We start from the raw sequence: 26,789 nt of genomic DNA, 5'->3' as shown, positions 1-26,789 counted from the left end.
TAATATGATAATAAAATTGACTGGAAATAGTTGCCAGGATCTCAGTGAAATATTAGAGAATGATAGGGACTCTAACAATAGCGAGAAAGCATACAAATTAAGAAACTGAACCCTGGAACCAGACGCTCTGGATTCAGACCTGCTATGTCCTAGCCAGGTGGCTTCATGTAAAAATTTTAACCTCTTTGTGCCTTACTTTCCTCATCTATCAAATGGAGATGATAAGAGTTCCTCCCTTATAGGTAATATTAGGTTAATTACTTATAAGTCTAGGGAGCATATCTGGTATATATTAAGAACTGTATAAGTGTTTGCTATTATTAATCTCAATAATCTCATAAATATCCAAACTTATACTCATGGGGGAAAAAAGTCACTTTAGCACAGATGCTTCTACAACTCCACATTCATTAGAATGGTAAAAATTAAGAAGACAGACAATACTAGTTTTTGGTGAGGCTATGTGGTAACCAGAATTCTCATGCATTACTGGTGGGAGTGTAAAATGGTACAATTTCTTTGGAAAACTGTTTGTCAGTTTCTTAAAAAATTAAACATACCCTGTGATCCATCAGCTCCCCTCCTAGGTATTTATTCAAGAGAAATAAAAATGTTTGTACACACACCCAAGCCTTGTGACAGAATGTCATAGCATATTTGTTCATAATATCCCCCACTGGAAATAGCCTATTTCTATTACCAGGAGAGTGGATAAATAAACTGGAGTGTGCTCGTACAATGGAATACTACTCATCAATTTTTTTAAAAATGAATGAACTGCTAATACATGCAAAACCATGGAAGGACATCAAAAACATTTTGCTCCAAGAAAGAAGCCAGATGTAGTTTTGTGGCCTGCCCTATGGAACTAGGATTTGCCAGCCCCCACGGTGACATGAGTCAATTCTCTAGAGAGCCCTGACTAATGCAGGAGACTATCAGCAAAGCCCAGATGGTGAGAGAATTGACATGACAAAGCCTGGTTTCTTCAACAGATAGATTGCAATAAAGGGTAGGGGGAAGGAGGAGAGGGAGAAGAGAAAGAAAGAAAAAGAGAGAGATGGTGGATGGATGGATGGATGGAATGGGAACCTGTAGATTAACAGACACATAAGAGAAACATCAATCACTTGCAAAATGTGAACTGTATTCAGATATTGACCCAAACTAACTTGAAAAAAAAGACATGTATGAGACGATTGGAAATTTTTAACACTGTATATCTTTTATATTGAAATGTTTACATACAGACTTATTTGAAATCTAGGATTTGCTTCAAAATGATACTGCAAGAGCATGGAACGTAGGTGAGAATATAGATGAAGCAAAGTTAGCCATGACTTGATAATTGTTGGAACTGGATATATGGTGGTTCAGTAAACCAGTCTGTCATCTTTTGTGTATTCTTGAAATTTCCCATCATAAAAAGTTTTGTTTTATTTTTTAAGGAATGCAAGAGAAAGGGAAAACAAAACAAAACAAAAACACACAAATTCTGCAGAAAGACAAGAAGGAAATCTAACAGACTGTCTGAGTGTTAACCCCGGATGCATTTTCACATTGTCTGCAATAGCTGCATGGGAAAGTTATGTTAAAATGAGGGCCCTTAGGGAAACAAATGTGGCTCAACTAATCGGGCTTCCGCCTACCATATAGGAGGTACAGGTTTTGATGTCCAGGGCCTCCTGGTGAGGGCAAGCTGGCCCATATGGACTGCCAGTCCATGCAGGAATGAAGCCTTGTGCTGAAGAGCCGCCCTGCATGGGAATGCCACCTGATGCGGAAAAGCCACCCCATGCAGGAGTGCTGGCTGATGCAGAGAGCTGGCACAGCAAGATGAAGCAACAAGAGACACAGAGGAGAGAAAATAAGAAGACATAGAAGACAGGGAAGCTGAGGTTGTGCAAGAGAGTAATCTCCTCTCTCCCACTCCAGAAGTTCCCAGGATCAGTTCCCAGAGTCACCTAATGAGGATACAAACAGACACAGAAGAACACACTGCAAGTTGGCACAGAGAGCAGACATCAGGTGGAATGGGGTGGGTGGGGAGAAATAAATAAAATCTTTTTAAAAAAATGTGGGCCCTTAAAAAAAAGAAAAAACCCAAACGTGGACCCTGTGCATAACCAAAATGTCTTGAAAAAGAAGAACAAAGTTGGAGGAATCACATTTCCTGGATTTAAAGCATATTACAAAGCTACAGTGCTCAAAACAGCATGGTACTGGCATAAGGATCGCTATATCAACCAACGGAATTGAATTGAGAGTTCAGAAATAGACCCTCATACCTATAGCCAATTGATTTTTGACAAGGCTGCCAAGTTCACTCAATTGGAAAAGAATAGTCTTTTCAGCAAATGGTGCAGGGAGAACAGGATACCCATATGCAAAAAAATGAAAAAGCATCCTGTATTAGTCAGCCAAAGGGGTACTGATGCAAAATACCAGAAATTGGTTGGTTTTTATAAAGGGTATTTATTTGGGGTAGGAGCTTTCAGTACCAGGCCACAAGCATAAATTACTTCCCTCACCAAAGTCTATTTTTACGTGTTGAGCAAGACAGCTGTCAGGGTTCAGGCTTCCTGGGTTACTCTGAGCTCAGCTCCTCTGTTTTCTCCACAAGGTCAGCTGTAGACTATGAGCTCTCTAGACTTTGCCTCTCTCCACAAGGTCAGCTGTAGATTATCAGGTGAACAGCTCTCTCTCTCTCCCTGGGGTTTCTGCTGTCTCTAAGGAGCTGTCTCTATTCCTCTGTGTTCTTCTCCTGGGCTCAGAGTTCCTCTCTTCCTGGGGCTTGCTTCTCTTTCCTCTGTGAGCTTACTTCCTGGGGCTCCAGCTTAAGACTTCAGCATCAAACTCCAACATCAAAACTCCAACATTAGGAACCCCCTCAACTCTGTTCTTTGCCATGTCTTTTATCTATGAGTCCTCACCAACCAAGGGGCGGGGACTCAACGCCCTAATGACATGGCCCAATCAAACTGCTACAGATCCCTATCTCACACCATATTCAGAAGTTAACTCAAAATGATCAAGACCTAAATATAAGAACCAGGACTATAAAACTCCTAGAAAAAAAATGTACAGAAGCATGTCAGGATCTTGTGTTAAGCAATGGTTTCTTAGACTTTATACCCAAAGCAATGAAAGAAAAAATAGATAAATGGGACCTCCTCAAAATTAAAAATTTTTGTGCATCAAAGGACTTTGTCATGAAAATGAAAAGACAACCCACTCAGTGTGAGAAAATATTTGGAAACCACATATCCAGTAAGGGTTTAAATCCCAAATATGTAAAGAAATCCTATAACTCAATAATAAAAATACAAGCAACATAATTGTAAAATGTTCAAAGGACTTGAATAGACATTTCCCCAAAGAGAAAATACAAATGGCTAAAAAAAACACATGAAAAGATGCATAACATCCTAGCTTTTAGGGAAAGCTTTTAGCTTTAGGGAAACGCAAATCAAAACTACAATGAGTTATCATAGCCAACGCACTAGAATGGCTACTATTAAAAAAAGAAAAGAAAATTACAAGTGTTGGAGAGGATATGGAGAAATAGGAACACTCATTCATTGCTGGTGGCAGTGTAAAATGGTGCAGCCACTATGGAAGATAGTTTGGCAGTTCCTCAGGAAGCAAACTGTAGAATTACCATATGACTCAGCAATCCCACTATTGGATATATACCCACAAGAATTGAAAGCAGAGACTCGAAGAGATTTTAGCATACCGATGTTCGTAACAACCTTATTCTCAATTGCTGAAAGATGGAAGCAACCCAAATGTCCATTAACTAATGAATGGATAAACAAAATGTGGTATATACATATGATGGAATGATATTCAGCTGTAAAAAAAAAATGAGGTCCTAGGGAGAAGTGGCTCAAGCACTTGAGTGCCCACCTCCCACATGGGAGGTCCTAGGTTTGGTTCCTGGGGCCTCCTAAAGAAAACAAACACACAACAAGCAAACCAACAAGCAAAAAATGAGCAAAATGACAAGGGAAAAAAAAAGAATGAAGTCCTGATACATGCGTCAACATGGATGAACCTCGAGGACACTATGCTGATTGAAACAAGCCACACACAAAATATTGTATGATCTCACTGATATGAACTGATTATAATAAGCAAGCTCATGGAGTTAGAGTCTGGAGTATAGGTTGCTGGGAGATAGATTGGGAGATAGATAGAGAATAGGGAGCTGATGCTTGATTTGTGCAGCGTTTTTATTTGGGTTGATTGTAAAGGTTTGGAGATGGGTGGTGGTGATGGTTCATTACTGTGAATATGTTTGACAACCCTGAATTGTGAATGTGAGTGTGGTTGAGAAGGGAGGTTTTGGGTCGTGTATGTTGCTGGAATGAAAGTTAGAAGATAAAACAGGACTATAGAACATGGTGGACCCTGTTGTGGATGATGGACTGGGGTTAATAATACTAGCTTTAAAAAAAAGGGAAGCAGATGCGGCTCAACTGATAGAGCTTCTGCCTACTGTATGGGAGGACCTGGGTTTGATCCCTGGGGCCTCCTGGTGAAAAAAAAGAAGAGAAAGTGTGCCTGCACAGCAAGCCAGTGCCCACACAAGGGCCTGCGTGGTGAACCAGTGCCCACACAAGAGCATGCTGAATCCTCACATGGTGAACCAGTGCCCTGTGCAAGTGAATCACTCAACAAGATGATGACACATCAAGAGAGAGACAAGGGGAGAGTCAAGGTGAAGTGCAGCAGAAACCAGGAACTGAGGTGGCTCAATTGACAGGGAACTTCTCTCCCAATCAGAGGTCTCCAGGATCGAAACCGGTGAATCCTAGAGGAGGGAAAATGAGAAGAGAAGACAACACAGACAGCAAAAATAGCAGGGTGGGAGGAGGGGAAGAGGGGAAAATAAATAAAAAGATAACTTAAAAAAAAATAGTACTAGTGTAAGTATTTCTATGAATTGTGACAAATGTATGACTCTAATACAGGGTGTTAATAAGAGAAGTTAACGGAATGGTGGGGAAGCGGACTCGGCCCAATGGTTAGAGCGTCTGCCTACCACATGGGAGGCCCCTGGTTCAAACCCCGGGCCTCCTTGACCCATGCAGAGCTGGCCCATGCGCAGTGCTGATGTGTGCAAGGAGTGCCGTGCCACGCAGGGGTGTCCCCTGCGTAGGGGAGCCCTAAGCGCAAGGAGTGCACCCCGCAAGGAGAGCCGCCCAGCGTGAAAGAAAGTGCAGCCTGCCCAAGAATGGTACCGCACTCATGGAGAGCTGACACAACAAGATGACGCAACAGAAAGAAACACAGATTCTTGGTACCGCTGATAAGGATAGAAATGGTCACAGAAGAATGCACAACTAATGGACACTGAGAGCAGATAAGTGGGGTGGAGGGGTGGGGGCGGAAAGGGAGAGAAATAAATAAAAAATAAATCTTAAGAAGAAAATAAAGGAGTGGTATATGGGGAAAAATGGACTATAGTTAAAGTACTATCATATTCTTCCATCAATTGTTAACAAAGGTGCTGGGCTAATTAATGCAAGGTGTCAAAAGAAGGGGGGTATATGGGATTGTTGTGTTTTTTACATGACTTTTCTGTAAACCTACAACTTCTCCCATTAAAATATTTTTAAAATGTGGACCCTGTGTTCAAAATCTGTTCTTCCTCCCCCGCCTGGAGGGAACTTCAGTTACTGAACTTCTCGGAGCCTCTTTTTCTTATTTGTAAAATGGAGATAAGGTAGTGCCCTCTCCAAAGGGTTGTTAGGTTAAAAGAAGATAATCTGTAAAGCATATGACACAGTAGCTGGGACCCATCAGCACTCAAAAAATATTGACTCTTGAGTATTAATTTATTGCATGTGGCATTTAAAATCAGAAAATAAAACAATAAATGTACACTTTTGTTTTAATGACCGTGGGGGCATTTCTGCTGACTTTCAGACTTCAAAGGTCTTTTTCTGTTCATTTTTCCAAACTTAGGGATATGACTAGATTTTACACAGTTTATGTCCATCACACGAAAAACTGCACATGCTTTAGAGTAAAACCAATTCAAAAGCCACGGCACGTATCCTGTAACGCAAACAGAAAGAAAACCCCCATGATGCCTGCCTCTCTCCCTACCTCTCTTCACCCTCGTTTTTCCATTTATGGTTAAGAAAGCAAGGGAATCGGCCTAGAACAAGAAACTTCCCTCTTTTTCTGCCCGGAGGAGAATGTGAGTAATGGACTTTTCCATCGGGGCTGTTTTTCCTGGACATGGCGTACCCCTTCCAACTGCTGTAACATGTGATCCTGAAAGGGACCTTAAATAAACTTCAGATGTTCCTTATCACTCAGTGGTGCCGTCCCAGTTTCTAGTAAATTCTGAATTAATTTTCTGTATTTGGTGCTCTTCCTTTTAAAACAGAAGTTCTATTCATTCAGAGAATTAGCAGGGAGGCTCCATGTGCCACGTGTTATCGCCCTGAACGTGGTAGGAACGGTCCTGGGCGTCCCCCCGCGTGTGGCTGGCTCCTTCTTAACTTTGTCTTGGTCCAGAAGCTCACTCTCACCTCTCAGCACCTTCTGTGCCTCTTTATCACATCCTCCTGCCTTATTTTCCTCATGGTTCTTAGCCTCTCCTGAAACCATCTTATTTTTTAACTTCTTTTTTTTAATTACCAGATGTCTCTCCTGTTTACCAGTCTCTCCACCACCTAGCATGGTACCCATCTGGACCAGCCACAGAATTTGTAAGGTCTGGTGCAAAATTAAAATATGGGACCCCTTGTTAAAAATGATTAAGGAAAGCAGATTTGGCTCAATGGATAGAGCGTCCACCTAGCACATGGGAGGTCCAGGGTTCAAACCAAGGGCCTCCTGACCCGTGTGGAGCTGGCCCATGCGCGGTGCTGATGCACACAAGGAGTGCCGTGCCACGCAGGGGGGTGTCCACCGCGTAGGGGAGCCCCACGCGCAAGGAGTGTGCCCCACAAGGAGAGCCACCCTGCATAGAAAATGTGCAGCCTGCCCAGGAGTGGCACCGCGCACATGGAGAGCTGACGCAGCAAGAAGATGACACGACAAAAAGAGACACAGATTCCTGGTGCTAACAAGAGTACGAGTGGACACAGAGAGTAGACAACTGGTGGGGTGGGGGAAAGGGAGAGAAAATTTTTTAAAATCTTAAAAAAAAAACGATTAAGTGGGAAATGGATGTAGCTCAAGCGTTGATCTCCCACCTACCACATGGGAGATCCTAGGTTCAGTTCCAGTGCCTCCTAAAAAGAAGATGAGTGCACAACAAACAGACACCGCAAGTGCAAATAATGGGGAGGGGGGGAGGGAGATAACTAAATCTTTTTTTAAAAATGATTAACATTTTAAAACAGCAGAGCATTAAGCCAAGCGGGGGCCCTGCTGAGCGTGGGTCCCGTGGGATGGCATGTGTTGAATGCCCATGAACCAGCCGTGGTGCCAGGCATCTAATAGGTTCCCCAAAATAGTTGGAATGAGTGCAAATCTACGTAAAAACGGGTATCCAAGGAGCTATGATATATCAACTGATAAATGGTTAAGAACAGAAACCAGCAGGTACGTGAAAGGGATGTAAAATTCCTCAGCCGCGAGGCTGGCTATGATGTGAAAAGTGAACGATGGCGCTGCTTTCCTGGGGAAGCCCGGAGAGCAGGCTCTAAAGCTGCTGGGGGTCGGACCATCAGGTCTGCCTCTCCGACTTCCCCGGTAGGACCTCGGTGCCCGTTGAGTGGTCCGTGAATATCTGAACTGAACCGAATTGATTCTAGAGGCTGAGTTAGAGCTGAAGAGGTATGAAGGAAACATTCCTTCTTTAATGCAAACCTCACTAAATTTAGGAGAAGGCAAACCAATTTTAAAGTTTGGCCGCTTTGTTTATTACAAATAGTTCAGTGCCCTGCTCAGCCATCAGTCTTGGAAAACTGTCTGTGGTGGGATTTTATGGTGTGTCTGGCATTCATTTGATATTTGAAGTGATCTGTGATAAAGGTGATAGTTTTGTGATAAACACAAAGCTTCTCGTAAAGGTTCCTCCAAAGACTCTGTCTTCCTTGAAAAAATCAAAACTTTGTGCTTGCACATATTTTTCTGTTAAGTGGTGGACGTCTTCGCCTTGTCCTGCTTCCTAGAGTGACGAAATTTTAGGAATGTAGAGGAAATAGAATATTTACTTCTACTGTTCAGCTTATTGATTTATTTACATATATTTAAAATCACTTGTTATGCAGATGAGTAATTTGAATGCTTGCTGCCTTGTACTCGCCTTCTTTATGGAACAATTTTATTCAGCCTGCTCACATGCATCTGTGCGTTTCCGCTGAGACAAGAGTCCCCGTTTGAGTCACCCTTTGCCATTTTCCTGAGCACAGCACCCTCACTTCTGCCTAGCTTGTTTGAGCTACAGGACTTTTTCAGTCTCTGTATATGATGCTTCACTGGAAACAATATTGCATAACATTTGTTTTCTTTTTCCATTCATCCTGTCAGTGTGTATGCATGGACATGGCCACCTACTGGATGGCCTTTTAAAGTGATGCTTAAGTAACTTGTTCATTCTAACATCAATTGTGAGGTCATATGCCCACAAATAATTACTAAGTGTATGTTAAATTCTTTACCACCTTTTCTCCTGATTCCATCAAGTGACCTCTCAAAGCATTCAAACTTGGCATTGAATGAGGTTGTTTCAGGCTAGTCTGTCTTCCCCAGACAGCACATTGTGGTTCACAGTAACTAGAATCTTTAAAAGGAGTTGAAGACAAAGCCAATTTCTCATTAATGAGGAGTATTTGGGGTGGGGCGGGCACCTCACTCTATATTTAGGTATGTGTGTTAGATGCCAAGGAAATTTTCTGTGTTCTGCATGCATTACCTCAGTTAATTCCTCCCATATCACTATGATATAGAAATTTTTATCCTGATTTTACAAAGAAGAGAATGGGATCTCAGAGATTAAGAAACCTTCCCAAGGACACACAGCTAGCAAACCCAAGTTTGCCTGCCTCTGAAACACATGTTCTTAGCCATACCATACACATGCACAAAATCCAGAAGGTTTCTTTTTCTTTTTTTCAGGTGGGAGAAACACAGTACCATGTCACAAGCTCTTACTTAACTATTCTAAAAATAACCAGTAAATTTACTTAAGATCTTCTGGATTCTGTGTATTTTCTCTCTACTTCACCTTGAAGCATAATGCATTATGATTATTTCCCATGGGTAATTTCAATAGTAATGATTTTGTTAGATGCAAATGATGAAATAAATCCTTTCTGAGACCACTATCATCCTGCCAAGATTTTTGGAAATTGATATTGCTGAAGAGGTCCCACTGAATTCTGAGTGTAAAAGCTGTTGACCCAAAAATGAGTTAAATAGTATTTTTATTTGCATTCATTAAATTTCCTGCCTCATTCAGAAGATGAGCATACTGAAGAGCCAAAATTGAAGTTTGGTTTCTCACATGGCCTAACCTCTCCCTGAATTATTATCCAATCAAGATTGCCCTTTATCAATGAGATTTATTGAACAGTGAACTCATTCTGTCGTGTGTTTTAAACATGTAATAAAGAGAGGCTTAGGGTGGCCAAAAGAAATAGCAGAAGTTTTTGTTTGTTTTTTTTTCTCCCCATTACTCTCCTGACTCATGTTGAAAGGCTTTTGTTTCTAATCAAAGCAACAAACTGTACGGTCATTTCCTTGAGATTATATGGCAGCGGAAGGCGTCGGAGTTTTTAGGTCCCTACTTCCACCAGCTTGTGTTCAGAGAACACACACACACACAAAACACGAGTTCTTAGTACATGTGTCCTTTGTCTCGCACATTTTCTTCAGTCTCTTTAAATGAGCCGAGATCATGGTTTGGAGGTAAGAACAATTTTTCTTATTATCTTCCAACTACAAACGGTGTAATCGTACTACTTGAGCTTTTACTAGTGTTTCTTAGCAAAATCTTGGGCAGACTTTAATATTATAATGGGGGTGAATTAATCTAAGTACTGAAAATCCAGAACCCAACTTTCAGAAAAGGAATCTCTCTGAGATAGTTATCTTGGCTCTTTTCAAAGAATTACTTTCCAAAAGAGGGTTGTATGTGCTTCCGTTTGAAACCAGAATGAACCTGGTCCTTAACTGCTATCTTTTGGAGGATTTTCCTATTATTGTTTTAAATGCTATCTTTGCTCCACTAAGAAGGTCCTCAAAGGCTGATTTTTTTGTTTCATTTCAGAACTTTGGTAATTGTTGAAATACATAATTCCACCTCACTGCTCCCCCTGGCTCCCACAAACTTTTTTAATTTTAAAGACTCCCTCTCTTTATTGATAGGAAAAGGACAGTGCAGGAACTGTGTCAGTTAGCAGCTCAAGAATGCTTTGACATTTGTCATTGTTAATCATCTCATCAGCAAGATGGGTTTGGGGCCTTCCCTATTTTTGTGAGTGTTTGGCAACAAAGATCCTTTGACATCCTCAAACTCATTAGCAGCCTCTCTAAAAGACCCTTTGATGTACCTCCCTTTTTGCCTCGAGAAAGAAGCAGGAAAATTGGATTGTGTCCCCTGGTCTAGTTTATGGCGAAGCCTGTACATGATCAGAAATCAAAAGCTCAAGGTAGAGATCTCAGAAAGGCCATTTTGGGGGATAGCTATTGATTAATTTTAAAATCGTTTATGATTTGACAGAGGAAATCCTACATCCTTATTAAAGAGGAAGTCTTTGTTTACTTCCCTCCCTTGAAGTATGTTTATGGTAAACTCATCAAGTCTGAAAGTCTAACTCCCTGTGTCCTTTTTTTCCCCTGATAGGTAGATGTTGGAAATGGGGTGGGGAGGAAAATCTGGGACTTCAGAAAACAAAGGAAATTGTCTCATCCAGGAGACTGCAAAGCTCTTGGGGATCGTAGGAAGTGTGTGCAGGAAGTGGGCAGAACTGGGCATAGAAAAGACACGTCAAGGAAATGAATATATTACAATAGGGGTTAGGGTAGTATCCCTTTGACATAACAACACAATAGCATGGCCTGAGAAATGAATTCGTTGTCTCTGTATCAGTTCTACCCAAAGGTATCTAACAATCTGAAGAAGTGGAAAGGAGTATGATTTTATAATCCTAAATATAGCCCCTGACCTGGATTCTAAGACCGACCTTACAGTGACCTAGAGCCTCACATTAAATGACCCTGCTCCTAAGATTCAGGCCGAAAGACCCCTTAGAAGTAAGACCATCTCTGGTGCAGTCTTTATAGGGATCAGAAAATAGGGTTGAGGGAGAGGGGAGGGTCAAAAATCTCAACATACCAAATTCCACTCCAGGGCATATCCTGTGTGTTCTGGTGTACCATTTATTTGTTCCTCTAAGTGGAGTATACAGGGAAGTTATGACTAATTGAAGGGGGTTCCTGAGGTGGGCTACTAAGTCCCCGCTGGTAGAGAGCACTCACTAACATTGGGGAGGTGACGGTGGGTCGGTGGAGAGGTACCATGGTGAGTAGAATTCTTAAATATATTTATTCATGGGACATTGGAGCTGGCAGAAACCTATTACATCACCCTAAACCATTTGCTCATTTCTATTACTGACGAAGTTATTGTTCAGAGAAGTGGAGTAATTTTCCTAAAAACTCATATCCCATTAGTGGCCAAGCAGTGCCTGGAGTCCAGGTCTCCTGGGTCCTGATTCTGTACTCTGCCCACCACCCTGCTCTTTCTAGGGCCAGCTGATTGCTCTGCCTAACATCCAGCACCTCTGCATTTTACACAGCATGCATTTCTTCCGAAGCATGCATGCATCTGGGAATAGACGAGTGAGGGCAGCACCCAAATGAGCTTCTGCTTCCTTCTATGGGCAGCTTCCCACCACTGGCAGGAACCCAGGGGCAGGTGCATGAAAGACCCCAAGAAAAAGAAGAGGCAGTCTTGTCATCAGTCATGACAAGTTGTAATATCAGGGAAAATGTACTAAAACACATTCTCCTTACTTTGAAAATGTTGTGGAAGCCTGAAATTATCAGTGTGCTCTCAGCTGAGGACTGCATCAGAATCATAATTGAAGTCGGAGACTTATGTTTGTCCTTGAGCTGGAGTCCATGAAGCTCCAATTAAGACTTTTTTCTTGCTTAATGTTGACCAACTGCAAAAAAAAAAAAAAAAAAAAATTGAAAGGAAGACTTTTTCCTAAACTGCAGAGATAAAGCTGAGTACAGGTGAAATATATGTTAAATTAATTAATATAATTGGGCAAGATTAGGTAAAGCAAGGTCTATCATTCTCGTAAATGCAACCTAAGAGAAGGAAGATAGTGGGGTAATGCTCTATCTCAGATTTTTTAGTCTTTAATGGAAGCTGTTTTAGTTTGTTAAGCAGCTCAAAGCAGATACTATGAAATGCATGGGCTTTAACAATGGCAATTTGTTAACTTACAAGCTTACAGTTTTGAGGCTGTGAAAATGTCCAAATCAGGGTTTAATCAACACAGTGCTTTCTTCCTGAAGATGTGCTGCTGGGGATCCTGTACTCCTCTGTCACATGGCCAGGTGCATGGTGGCATCTACTGGTATCTCCCTTCTCTTCTGGATTTCATTGCTTTCAGCTTCTTCTGTGGCATTCTCTCTCTCTCTCTTTCTCTCTCTCTGTTTTCATTCTGTTTATAAAGGATTACAGTAAGAAGATTAAGACCCACGCTGGGCCTCATGTTAACTAGTGTAACCTATTTAAAAGGCCCTACTTACTATAGGTTTACACCCTCAGGAATGCATTAGCTGTAAGAGCATGATTTTGGGGTACATACAGTTCCCAACCACCATGGAAGCCTTTGTGGATGTGACTCTAAAGGCATGCTCACTTCTGTTCCCTTGTGCTGGTTTATTTCCTCTTTTGGTTTTCTTTTCTTCTTTCCTTGTAAATTAAAATGAACAAGTCATCAAGGATTGTACTTGTTCTTTCAAGACTTTACTTTTATTCCGTCTTTTCTATTAGCTGTGTTTATATTCAGGTTTTCCAGTCAAGAACGGGAACAGCCCACCATCTGGCCTTTCATAAATATAGACCCTTCATCTGGAAAGTAGTGTGGGAGAACCTTGAAAAGCCTGGTAGACGAGAGAGACGCAGACTCCAGGTCTAATTCTGCCACTCACCAACAAGTTGTAGGCTTTGGGGAACTAATTTTTCCCACTCAGGCTTTAGGATCCACGTTTGTGGGTGATGGAGTTAGATTTAATTCTGAGGCTCCTTTCCAACTCTGAAATGCTCTGATTCTAAACTATTTGTTGCTACTTCCGTATCGCCCAGATAAATGGCAGCTGTCTGTCTCTCTGCTTGCTTCTACTCCCCTCCCTCCCCCTCTCCCTCCTTTTCTCTCTGCTTCTTCCCTTTCTTCCTCCTCCTCTCCTTTCTTTGTTGCCACCTTGTTTCAGAAAGGAATTCAGGGCATAGGTTAAAATGGCGGTGCACCAGTAAGAGCAAATCAGTAAGGCAACGTTGGAAATGGAGAAATTACTGAAACCGCCAACTGGAATTAGGCATCGAGATGCTATCTGGGAAGAAATCAGAGCCTTGTGGGTGGTGGGTACAATTTCTCTCGTATTGAAATTTGACACTGTTCCTTGGATTACAAATTCTTCAAAAATCAACACATATTTACTGGGTATGTGCGTCAGCAGTGTTCCAGGCTTGGGCTTACAGAGGAGATAGAGGAGTAACCTCTGCAGGTAGTAAGTCAAGGGCAAGGGGGGGGGGCAGGTGTGGGTTGCAAATCGGAACTCTCCAGTGATCTCCGGGGCTCTTACGGGCTTCACTTTTAGCTCGTTCACCACTCACACTTGGCAAGTGTAAAAGCTGTTGACATGAAATGGCTGTGAGCAGTGAAGTTTAGTTAATATTATTTTGAAGTCAAAGGATTAAACTGACAAGGGCATATTTAGGTAGAAATCTGAAAAAGTCACTAAGGTGAACATTGAGTCGCCAAAGCATTCAAAGATCCATCCACTGGTAAAGGTTCTATTTTTGATAGCGCTGTCCACACAGAACCTAGAGAGAGAGGAAGTGACGAGAGTGTGGTTCCAAATGTTAGCTTTTAAATCCTGGCTTTGCCACTTATAAACTGAGTGGCCCCCTCTGGGTTTCTTATGGGAATATCTGTAACTGACTTATAAGGTTGTTGGGGGGATTAGAGCTAAGGTGTAACACTGGGGAAGTACTTAATAAGTGGCAATTAGTATTATTTAATAATACTATTACTGGACAGCTATCCCAAATACTGTAACTAAAGACAAAGGTATCATGAAAATATTTAGACACTGCCAGAAGATTGAATGTATAAAGTAATGAATGAGTAATATTTTTCAGGGCCGCCAATGTTCCTGATAACATAAATATGAGCCAGCTGATCTTTACCCAGCATTTGGATCACTCTGCATCCTAACACTGTCAGGATATTCATCAGCCTTCCCTCATTTTGGACACTTGAGATCACTTAACCTTGCAGACGTCTGTCTGGATTTCCCTAGGTAGATGTTCACAAACAAGTAATTTAGTATGTCCATTGTAGGCTTCAGGCTTGTGCATGACATCAGGAGTTGATTTAGACATGGTTCTCAACTGTTTTAAGGACATGGACCTGATAAAAATCTCATGAAAGTTATAGAAAGTCTTCCTAGAAAAAAACTTCATTAATGCAGGTTTTGCTTATAGTTGGGGTGTTTTCAGAATCCTTTAAACCTCATTAATAGACTTATGTGGGTCTTTGTATCCCAGCTAAGTAGTACAGTCTTAAGTGAACCATGTGTGGCTTTCAGAGAAATGGTGAGGCCTTTGTTGGCCTCTGTGTGATGCCCAAGAAATGAGTTTTTCTGGAATCCTTTAGCACTTAACCTTATTTTAACCAACTCTGATAGTGTTTCATCCCTGAATTGACATGGACTCTACAGATGGTATTTAGAATCTGCAAGAAAGTCCTGCAGCTATTTATACTGCTCCTCTGGGAGCAGGAGTCATACCTTTAGCAACAACCTGGGTACAGAGAGGCAGGTTTCCTCTTGGTACTTGGCCTTGTGTTGAGCTGAGAATCAGGTCACTCTAGTGGGACCTGAAAGTAATTGCTCTGTTCAGCATTAAAACAGTCATCTGACTTTAGGGGATTCATCTGGAAATCTGCAGAGATTTTGCAGTAACCACTACATTTGCGGTGGAGGAATCGGAGGTTGTTCGTGGTAACTCTTACATCCCCAGGTGCCCACCTGGAGGTGAAGGCACTCCTCGGTTAGAGCAAGTACGGAGGGCCAAGGAGCCGCCAATCTCATTGGCAGTATTTCTTTTCTCTTGTTTTTAACAGAAGCTACAGATCGACTAGTGATACTTCTCTATGTTTTGTAAGAAAGAATACTGCACCGTCTTCCCAATTTTTGTAAAATGAATATGCAACTCAATTTATCATTCAGCAGATACTTTTTAGCAGTCTCTTAGGCACCGTGCAGTGTACAAGCTGGGGGTACAGTGGTTAAGGAGACAGATCTGATTCCTGCCTGTGAAGCTTCTATTCTCATGGGGGAGGCAGATATTAAATAACAAAGCACATCCTATTTAATTACAATTGTGAAAAGTGCTGCCAAAGATAAGTATAGAGAGTTGAAAGAACAAACAGCACTTAATAATAAGAGTTCCCAGTGCTTTTCCTAATACTCTGTATGCATCAGCTCATTTAAACCTCATAGGAAGGCACCATTATTGTTTCCACGATGCAGATCAAGAAACCAAGTAACAAAGAGATGAGGGGATTTGCCCATGGTCAGGCAACTAGCAGAACATCTGAGTCAGGATTTGAACTTTGGGAAGTCCGACTCCAGAGTCTTCACCCTGAGAAAATGATGTATAATCAATGTTTTAAAGGCTAAGTCAGGTTAACGAGGCTCTTTCCCAACCCCCTCGAGCCTTGAGAAGGGAAAGAGCTCATTCAGAGGAAGAACTAGAGGAGGGCCAGTGTGGCTGGTGTCCAGAGAATGAGGAAGAAAGGAAGAGAAGGCAAGGGGAAAGGCAGGCAGGGACCAGGCAGGGCTTAGCCATTTGTGTAAGGGATGGGAGTTTTTTCTGATCGAATTAAGTCAGCTCTGCAACTAAACCCCTCATCAAGAAGACCTTCTCAGAAAGCTCATATGTCTATGATATGAAAACATAAGGGATGGTCTCCTGAGCTGGGTGGCTGGGTTATTTCAGACTAATTTCATGTTACGTACACATGTACATTTAGCAGATGTGTGCATATATGTGTATATTTATGTGTGTGTGTATAAGCACTAGCTACCTAGGGATGTTTTATCTTTTTCATGTGCCTGTCCCATTGATGTCTCTCCCAACCAAAATATTTTCCACCTTTTCTGGAGCTTGCAGAACTGTATTTTTCTTAATGGTTCATGTAGCCACCTTGTGCCTGTGACAGGTTCAATAGTTAACCTGCCAACATTGGGTCCCCGGGACCACACTCGGTGCTTTCTCTGCCTTCTCCTGTTTCAGCCTCAATTCTCTGAGATAGATACTGTTATTATCCATACCTTTCAGGTGAAGAAACAGATTTAAAGGGGTTAAATGACTTGTGTATTTCCCACCTACTATCATTGGAGTCAGGGCTTGCACCCAGGTGTGCCTGATGCCACAGTTCTGCTCTTAACCGTATGCTGTCTCACCTCCCTGCTTATGGCACTTCCTGTTTTACAGATGTGAAAACGTTAATGATAGAACTGATTTTAAAACTCAGGTTCTACAAAGTTTCCTGTTCTATGCCAGCAATTAAATCTCATTGGGGAAAAAAAAAAAATGAAAGAAACTGAACACCATGAGTCTTTGCCCTGACCTCAAGCAGGCTTGTAAACATCTGACAGATTTACCAGCCCACAAAGATATTTTACCAGCCCACCAGCTGAATTGGCAACAATGGCAAAATTAAAGGGATCTAAGGTAGGGGTGGGGTGATACGGGATATGTATTTGGTTATTAGCTAATAAGAGTTTGGAAGAGAGAATTAAGAAGCAAAACTGAATAGCTTTAATATTTATTGGGTGCTTACTGTGTGCCAAGCATAAGTTCTTTACATGTTTTAACTCATGTAATCCCCATAACAACCTTATGGGGTTGGTCATTGTATTAGTCAACCAAAGGGCTGTTGATGGAGAGTACCAGAAATCTGTTGGCTTTTTATAAAGGGTATTTATTTTGGGTAAAAGCTTACAGTTACAAGGCCCTAAAGAATCCAACTCAAGGTCACTTTTCTCACCAGTCTTTTGCCACGTATTGAAGCAAGATGGCGGGGGATGTCTGCGAGGGTTCAGGCTTCCTCTTTCCCCTTAAAGCTCAGCTTCTTCTGATCTCAGCAGTAGGCTGGCATAGGGCTCAGCTGCTCTGTTCTCTCAGCTGCAAACTCTCAGTCAAATGGCCCATCTCTCCCTGGGGCCTCAGTATCAAATCTCCTCTTCCGTGTCTACCGGGCTCTCTCTCTTCCTCTGTGTATCTCTCTCTGTGTCTTATTGAGTGAGCGTCCATTTATATAGCCCACAGAAGGTGCAGGGACTCAACCCTGAGTCACACCCTAATGAAGTGGTCTATTCAAAACCTTAATCTTAGCATAATCTAATCAAAGACATCTCCGCTGAATCTATACAATCAAAGGGGATCACACCCAGAGGAACAGACCAGTTTACAAATGTAATCTCTCTTTTTGGAAATCATAAATAATCTCAATCTGCCACAGTCATGTTTTTATCCTTATTTTACAAATGAAGACCATGGCAAAAGCTTTCTTGATTATTTTTCTTCTTCCCTTTTTGTGCCCTCCACAATCTCATCTCCTCACAGTAGCCAGAGTCATCTTGTAGAAATGTCCTCAGTCACACCTCCCGCATGCCTAAAAGCCTCTGGTGGCTCTCCACCACTGCCAGAAACTCAAAGTCCTTATGAGAATGCACAGCGTAGTCAATGATCTACCCAGTGGTTTGCGTATTTTGGGTTGATGGGCACCACCCATTATTTCCAACAGGCTCCCATTTGATGCTCCTGCTGGTGGCCAAGGGACCACACTTTGAGAATCGCTAGTGTAACCCCTTGTTAGCTCTGTACATTCTCTCCTGTTTGGTCACTATGATGGTTAACTTCATGTGTCAACTTGGCCAGGTAATGGTGCCCAGTTGTTTGGTCAGGTAAGTACTGGCCTGATTGTTACTATGAGGACATTTTGTGGACTTAATTCATCAGTATATTGACTGCATCTATGGCTGATCACATCAATCTACAATCAGCTGAGTAGACTGCCTTCAACAGTGAGATTCATTCAATCAGTTGAAGGCCTTAAAAGGAGAAGTGATGATTTCAGCAGTCAGAAGAGACAGAATTTTTATCTCTACTTCAGGCAGCCAGCTCCCAACACCATAGAATTCACTTTTCTTGTTTAAAACAATAATTTGTCTTTGGTAAAACTCTTCCCTGCTCCAGTGTATTAAACTTTTTAAAAAGGCGACGGTAGTTGCAATAACAGTTCCCAAACCAGAAAAACCAATTATCTCAGGGCTGTTGTAAAATTCTCCAATTTTTTAAAAGTGCATTTCTCTTTATTCACTTCAGTAGCATACAAGGCTTCAGGGACTGACAAGCTGCACAATCGAGGCAGCCAGGGCAGCGCTGATGGAGCACTGCAGAGCTCAGAAAGCACCCTGGGGTTCGGAGAGCTGCATTCTCTTCACAGTTCTCATTCAACGTGATGGAAGCCAACCCACTGGAAAATGCACCAGATGAAGCCTTCCCATACCAAAGTTGGCTTATATCTTTCTTTTTTTCTGTTTGTTTGTTTCTGCTTTTAGCTGAACACTCTAGTAAGGACCAGGAGATTGTTTAAGGCAGTCAAGTATCAGGAGTCCTGGCTCTGTCTAGCTGCGTGACTGCAGAGAAGTCACATCTCTTATTTGGGCCTCAGTTGCCTCTTCTGTAAAATAGGGGTATGAGACTTCAGCCTGGCAAGACTTAAGGTAAAGTTCAAAAAAGGAAATAGAGAAGAAAGCAATTTAAAAGCTTAAAACCCCCCAGACATGCAAGACCATGTTAATACTAAGTAGAGGGCTCATACCAGATTTCCAGATGGCTGGAGCTACTTGCTCCTTTCTCTTCTGTGGGTTTCAAGGGCAGAGGAGCAGCAGCTCCCCACCTGCCCAGCACCTGAGCATGGCCTTGGAGAGCATCTACCCTGAAGGAGCAGGTAGCAATTGCTTGGTGTAGATTCGTGAAAGATATAGTAATATTGCTAGTAATTGTTACCATTCAGAGAGCTCCCACTCTGCTAAGCATTTTTTTTTTAAGATTTATTTATTTATTTAATCCCGCCCCTGGTTGTCTGTTCTCTGTGTCTTTTTGCTGCATCTTGTTTCTTTGTCCATTTCTGTTGTCGTCAGCGGCTCGGGAAGTGTGGGCAGCGCCATTCCTGGGCAGGCTGCACCTTCTTTCCTGCTGGGCGGTTCTCCTTACGGGGCGCACTCCTTGCGCGTGGGGCTCCCCTATGCGGGGGACACCCCTGCGTGGCAGGGCACCCATTGCGCTCATCAGCACTGCGCATGGACCAGCTCCACACGGGTCAAGGAGGCCCGGGGTTTGAACCGCGGACCTCCCATGTGGGAGACGGACGCCCTAACCACTGGGCCAAGTCCGTTTCCCTCTGCTAAGCATTTTATATGTATCTATACATATGCACAGCATATGCACATGCTAATACACACACGTGTATGTACTATCTCGGGTGATTCTCGCAGTCCAGGGAGGTGAGTGCTATTATTATGCCCATTTTCAGATGAGGACACCAAGCTCAGGGAAGAGAGCTACCCTGCTCAAGGCCACAGTAAAGGAAACAGCTGGGGTTCAAACCCAAGTCTGTCTGTTTTCAGAGCCTATGCTCTTGACCTTCACCCTCTAAACACCTCTTAAATACTACACTATCCTAAAAAAAAACAACAACAAAAAACTGTAAGTGCTACTTAGGGTATGCTAAAGCAAAACTGTCCCTGTGTTATGGCAGCTCCTCACAGCAGGTAAGTGGGGTACCTGGTGTCACCAGTGAGTTAGAGGCAGAGCGTGTAACAGCCATCAGAGCTGCCCCAAACCTGAGTGCTGCCAACCCACCCTGCATCATCCCCTGCCTAAGGCAAGTGTGAAGCTAATGACTTCCCTTGATTTTGTACAACCAACGGTCTGTTGAGGCCACTCTTACCAGAAGCACCATGTGATTTTTTTAAACGTTGCAGGCCCCACCCACCCCTGGCAGAAATGCTGCTCCAGGAGAGCAAGTCAACAGAGAAGTGCTGAGGCACAGCCACAGGGGAAAATATTTGGTTCCCTGGATACAGCCCCACGTGTTGGGGAGATTTCCGCTCACAAGATGCATCCCTTCTGATGGAGGCAGAGCGGAACTGAGATGAGAATAGAGCAGGAATGAAAGTGGGGAGAAAATCGCCGACAGAGCATAATGACACGTGCTCAGTTTTGCTTGTGAATGAAAAAGCTGGAGGCATCTTTCACCCATGCTTTAAGGTCACAGCAGCCTCCCTTAGCAGGGGAAGAGTTCCAAAGCTTTGATGGATTCCAGAAGGATATAACACAGCTGGGTGGAATCTGGCAGTTAAGAGGCAAAGGGATCATTCAGTTGCCAATGGAAACTTTTTTTTTAATGCAAATAACAAAATACAAATTTTATTATTAATGGGAGTAAAGTGAAATTATACAGGTAATTAAACAGATAAAATTATACCATACATATTAACAATAATAATTACCCTATACTGGTCATTGTAGAGATAAAAGCAAGGTTCCAGTGGTTACCCTCAAATTTGGTAAAACTTCAAAAGATTAGCAAAACCTGTGTGGTGAGAATGTGAGGACACAGAAACTCCCACTTGCTGTTTGTGGGACAGGTTGGTATTCCTGTGTAGAAGCCAGTGTGTCAATAAGACAAGTAAGTCCCAGCAATTTCAGTTCCAGGAATTTATATTAAGGATATAATTGGACAAGTGCAGTGCTCTTTTGCAAAAGCACGAAATATTCATAAATAGGGGATTGACTCTGGCTCACTGAATTGTGCTACAGGATGAAAGTGGAAAACTATGCAACCCTTAAAAAGGATTTATTGTCATGGAGAGATGTCTGCAATGTATCGATGATGTCATCAGTAAATTTTCCAAGACAAATGGAGGGGAGAGAAATGAAGGTGAGGAGAGTAGAAAAGAGCTTTTCAAAGTGGTTTTAGAATTATTGGAATTAATGCCAGGCGCTCTTGGACCTTCTTCTTCCCTTCTGCCTTCTAAATCTGTAGCAGGCTTACTTGTGAAATACCCTGAGGATGTCTGAAAAAATACAAGTACAAGTTTGATGGTCGGTTTGTACTAGACTTAGAGATACATTGCAAATCTAGTACAACTCAATTTCACCAATGGGACCTTAACAGTAGAAATGGGTAAAAAAACTCAGAAAAGGAGATGCAAATGAAGGGATATTCATTCATTCATTCCACAAATATTTATTGAGCCCTACAATGAACTATACACCCTCTTAGAAGCTAGGAAAGTACCAGTAAGCAAAACAAACAAACAAACAAATGACCAAACAAATCCCTGCCCTTGTGGAGCTTACATTCCAGGATAAAGGTAGAGGAAAGACATTTTTTGAAGTGTAATAATAAATATTACTCACCTTTTATGCTGGCCTCTGTTTGCTAAGCTCAGTGCCAGGCATGCATGACCACAACAACCCTGTTGGTAGGTAGTATTAGCTCCATGTATTAGACGGCCAAAGGGGTGCTGATGCAAAGTACCAGAACTCTGTTGGCTTTTGTAAAGGGTATTTATTTGGGGTAGAAGCTTATAGTCCAAGGCCCTAAAGAGTCCAACTCAAGATACTTTAAGAGGTATTTGCTCACCCAGTCACTTGCCACATGTTGAAGCAAAATGGCAGACCATATTGGCAAGGGTTCAGCCTTCCTTGTTCCTCTTTAGTCTCCGTGGTCCCGGCTTCTGCTGATCTCAGCTGTAGGCTGGCATAAGGCTCATCTATCTCCCTAGAACTGCTTTCTTTCTGGGCTCAGCTGCTCTGGTCTCTTCACAAGGTCAGCTATAGACCATCAAGCTCATCTCTCTTCCCAGAGCCTCTGCTGTGTCTAATGAGCTGTCTCTCTTCCCCTGCCATGTCCTTTTCCGTGTGAGTGTCCACCCACCAAGGGGGCAGGGACATAATGCCCTAATGATATGGCTGAATTAAAGCCCTAGTCTTAATTTAATTAAGTAAACATAACCTTTGAATTTAATACAAAGGGTATCACACCCAGAGGAACCAATCAGTTTGCTATCATAATACCTCTTTTTGGAATTCATAAATAATATCAAACTGTCATACTCCATTTTAGAGATTTTGAAAAATGAGTCTTAGAAAGGTTAAGCAAGCTGGGTTTTGAACCCTGTTCTGTCTGAATGCAACGCTCTGTTCTTCAACCTTTATCACATAGTCTCTCAATGGCCTCAACATCCTGATGCAGCATCAGACCTACTGCTGTGAACATCAAACTTTCCCTGAAACCTCCTTCCTCCCCTGAACTTGTCCAGTGGAGGGCTGGTAAGTTTTTAACAACCAGCTCTCTTGGGAGGAGAGGGAGCAGGGCACAGGCAAGCCCTGATTTGTAGCGCTTGCTGATCTGTAGCTCACCGATTTCTGAGGTGTAAATATTCTCACCGTGATGATTTCAGGCAATCAAGGTGACATCACTGAATGGGGAAGAGCTGGGCAGTGGCACACCATTAAACAGTATTGCTGCCACAGAGACTCAATCTCTGTAAAGAAACTCATGAGCAAACATTGTAAAATATAACAAAAACTATTAGAAAGTGACGGCTTTTGAACATGTATTGCCTTCATTTTTAATATAATTTACTGTTTTTGTTTCTTTTTTTAAGATGTATTATATTTATTTCTTCCCACTCTCGGTTTGTGCGCACTCTCTGCCCTGTGTATCTGTTCGCTGTGTGCTCTCTGTATCTGCTTGTCTTCTTTTTTAGGAGGCATGGGAACCAAACCTGGGACCTCCCATGTGAGAGGGAGGCACCCAATTGCTTGAGGCACATCTGTTCCCTGCTTGTTGTGTCTCTTGTTATAGTTCCTCGAGTCACCTTGTTGCATAAGCTTACTATGCCAGGCTGTTGTGTTAGGTCACTGTCTCACTCATGTTCTTTAGGAGGCATTGGAACTGAACCCAGGACCTCCCATGTGGTAGGTGGGTGATCAACTGCTTGAGCCACATCTGCTTCCCTAATTTACTTCACGTTTATATACTTTAATTTTTAATACTGGTTGTGCTTAACAGTGAATCTCATGAGCTGCTATAACCCAGCCCAAGCATAACACTCTCTCTCAAAGCAATTCTTATTCCCTAATTGTGTTCCCTGGTACTCGCCCAGAAATCTTTGTGGCTCCTTTTCCTTATGTCTGTCTTCTTCCTGGCCTGTGGACTTCGGCTTTGGTTTTGGTTTTAGGTCTTTGACTCTGGTGTTAGAGTCTGAATCCCATTTGAAAACGCAACCTGCATTAGATGACAAAGAAGTTCATCACTAAATATTAGAAACGTCTAAGTTGAGAGAGGGTATTTCTTCAGGGACAGTGATATGATTCTCAGGCTTTAGTATTAGGAGTTTTTCTGTATTGTCCCCAGTGAGTTAGACTTTTCTGTTTTCATAATTTGGTAATACTTTACCCTTACCCCTACCCAAATATGACATTTCCACCAACCAATTAGAGACAGGCTAGGACTCTGGACCAAATCTGTTTGTAGTAATTATAAATTCCCTAGGAACTTATCTCGCCCTCTGCTTTATATGTGGACCACAAAAAATAAAGAGACTTTGTAAAGCATAAGTCAGAGATTCCAATGGGGTTGATGAAAACTTGAAACAGGAAAATTCTGACAATGTATTTGTGCTCCAAAATTAATATAAAGTTGACTTAGGATTTTAAATTAATTTTTAGTTAATTTCTGTGATTTTTAGGTTTTAGAATAATGTGTGTGATCTGTTTCATCTGTAGGTGGCTTATATTCAGCCCAGGGTTTCTAAATGTATTGTACAGTGAATAAACAGTACCTAGAATATCTTTAAATTACAAGTGCTGCAGTTTATTTTTAAAATCCCTTCACCCTAGCTGTGCTTGTCTTTACTTTCAAGTTTTTGAAAGACGCAGTACATTTGCTCCTTCCTACAGGCTGTTTTCATGGGAAAAGAGCAAACTGACAGTTGGCACAGCAAAAGTTTCCAAACCACAGGGTGTCTGCTACTTGCATAATCACCAAAGACAAAATTTCCATTTTCTACAAGGCGACCAGAGAATTTCATTTCTGCTTAACCTGAACTGTAGACAAAAACGAAAACCCCTGCAACCCACAGGCTGTGCCCTCAGCTCTTCTTGGTTACACTTTGTAAATTTTCCTGTTTACAGTATCTGTGCCCTCCCATTTTTTTCTCTCTCTTTTTTGACTCGTTGATACTGTACCATGATGTCTAAAAATACAGCCTAACAACTGGCTTTAAGTAAAGAGGATGTTTCTTTCTGGAGAGGAACAGCAGAAATATCCTGCAAGGTTTTCTGAAAATAAACTTTTGATAGTCTTTCATCAATGCCTTATGAGTTTCTAATTGGAAAATTGTAGTCAAATTATTTATAAAGATAATCCTGGCATTTCAGTGAAGCCTTTTCCAGGAAGATATGTCCTCAAATTTCTTCTCCCTCATGCAGCTTGATGAACCACTGGGTGACCTTGCTCAGTCATTTGTTAGCTGTGGGACCTTGGACAAGTTATCCTCAACCTCTCAGAGTCTTGGTGTCCTCAGTATAAAAAAAGAAGATGAAAAATATCTACTTCGCAGGATTGTTGTGAGGATTTGGTGGATAAAGTGTGTGTAAACATGCATGATGTAGACAACACAATCTGTAAATATCAGTTTCCATTTTGTGTTGGTGAAAACAAAAGTAGCCTGACCCAGGACATGATCCATTCCCAATCAGATGAGAAATACGAGTTTACAAGCTTTGGGCATATGGACAGCAAAAAAAGTGAGCTTGAGTTAGTCTGTTAATTATGGCAGAGCAATCAGTATGTAGTTAATCCTCAACTGTTGGGTTACTGTCTCTCTCTACGGTTTAGCACATAGATTGGTATTCCGTTTAAATGACAGCTTGACCTCTTAATAATCCAGAAGAACTTCTTTTTTCCTTGGGAAAAATAAGCATTCAACCAACTTAAAATAACACTTATGATTACCATATTTGCACTTAGTGTACAAATCATTTCCAAATGATAATAATTCTCATTGCACTAGTGAAAGGAGTAAAGCTGCTAATGCATGTCAAGTGCTTAGCAAGACCCCAACGCCTTATCTATGCCCAATACATAGAGTGTTTGCCTGGTGATATCATCAATTGCACCTTTAAGGTAGATTTTTGGCTCAGCCTACATGAATAAAAAGACAGCCAGGGAAGCAGATGTAGCTCAAGTGCTAGAGCTTCTGCCTACCATATGGGAGGACCTGGGATCAATCCCTGGGGCCTCCCGGTGAAAAAGAAGAAGAGAAAATGTGCCCGCGTGGTGAACCAGTGCCCGTGTGGTGAGGTGGTGAGCCAGTGCCTGCACGAGTGAGTCATGCAGCAGATGATGATGCAATAAAAGAGAGACAAGTGGAAAGTCAAGGTGAAGCACAGAAACCAGGAATTGAGGTGGTGCAATTGACAGGCAACCTCTCTACACATCAGGAGTCTCCAGGATCGAATCCAGGTGAATCCTAGAGGAGAGAAAATGAGAAGAGAAGACAACATAGACAGCAAAAACAGCAGGGTGGGAGGAGGGGAAGCGGGGGGGGGGGGGGGGGGGGGGATAAAAAAGACAGCCAAAGCTAAATGAGGTTATTATCATTCTCATTTTATAGAGCAGAAACTGAGGTTTACAAAGAGACCATACTTTTAGTTAAATGCAGACCATACTTTTAGTTAAATGGCAGAGCTGGGACACAAATTCAAGCCTCCTGACTAAATCCTGTGCATGTCTGGTTGACACCAGGCTGCTTTCTCTTGAGAGCTTTCAGTTCCAGGCTTAGTAAGTTGTCTTGTTTCTTTCTTCCTTTCTTCCTTGAAACCTGACCTTTCTTTTCACCAGCCTTGTGAGTATCAGGCTATAATCTGATAAGAGATCATCTTTTATGAGAATGCCCTCCCTGGGGAATGTCTGCCCAAAGCTGGCTGGAATTGCTGGCCAGATTGATGTTGGAGGTGGAGAAATGGCTGTCATTGGCCAGTCTTCCTGCTCTGCTTTCCCCCCACTTTGCCAGAGAGAAAGAAGCTTTGTCGCTGAATGCCAAGGTCCCCCAAAGAGCTCCCCAGACTCAACTTACAGCTGCTTGTCAAGCCCAGTGATCCAATAAATGTTCTCTCCATCCCTTTCCTCATTTCTCCTACTTCCTGGGTAAGGAAATTTGAGTTGTGACATCCACAGAACTCAATCCCATTATCAATTTATCTTCTTCAAAGCTCTTATTGTTACCTGAAAATTTTTGTTTGATTGTTAATGTTTCTTTTCTTCCTCCTTACCTCTACGACAGTGGTTCTCAACCAGGGATGATTTTGATTCCCAAGGGATATTTGGCAATGTCTGGTGACGTATTTGGTTGTCACACCTGGTGGGGGCAGGGAAGGTGCTACTGGCATCTTGTGGGCAGAGGCCAGAGATGCAGCT

General features: G+C 42.2%; 1 protein-coding gene across 5 annotated transcripts in view; it reads left to right on the top strand.

Annotated features, from left to right (window-relative positions):
- FRMD4B (FERM domain containing 4B) overlaps positions 1 to 26,789 on the top strand; it is a 365,011-nt gene that overhangs the window by 191,345 nt on the left and 146,877 nt on the right. The window contains exon 1 of one of the 5 annotated variants that reach the window (XM_058288630.2): positions 9,784 to 9,882. The exons of the other annotated variants lie outside the window; for them this stretch is intronic. Within the exon in view, the coding sequence (XP_058144613.1) occupies positions 9,859 to 9,882 (24 nt within the window). The 5' untranslated portion in view covers positions 9,784 to 9,858. Of the gene's footprint in view, positions 1 to 9,783; positions 9,883 to 26,789 lie in introns of those variants that run through there. 5 annotated transcript variants of the gene reach the window in all.

This window comes from Dasypus novemcinctus, chromosome 26, assembly GCF_030445035.2.
Source record: "Dasypus novemcinctus isolate mDasNov1 chromosome 26, mDasNov1.1.hap2, whole genome shotgun sequence".
Classification (NCBI taxonomy): Eukaryota; Metazoa; Chordata; class Mammalia; order Cingulata; family Dasypodidae; genus Dasypus; species Dasypus novemcinctus.
Note: the sequence above shows the minus strand (reverse complement) of the source record. Positions and strands in the feature narration are given on the sequence as shown.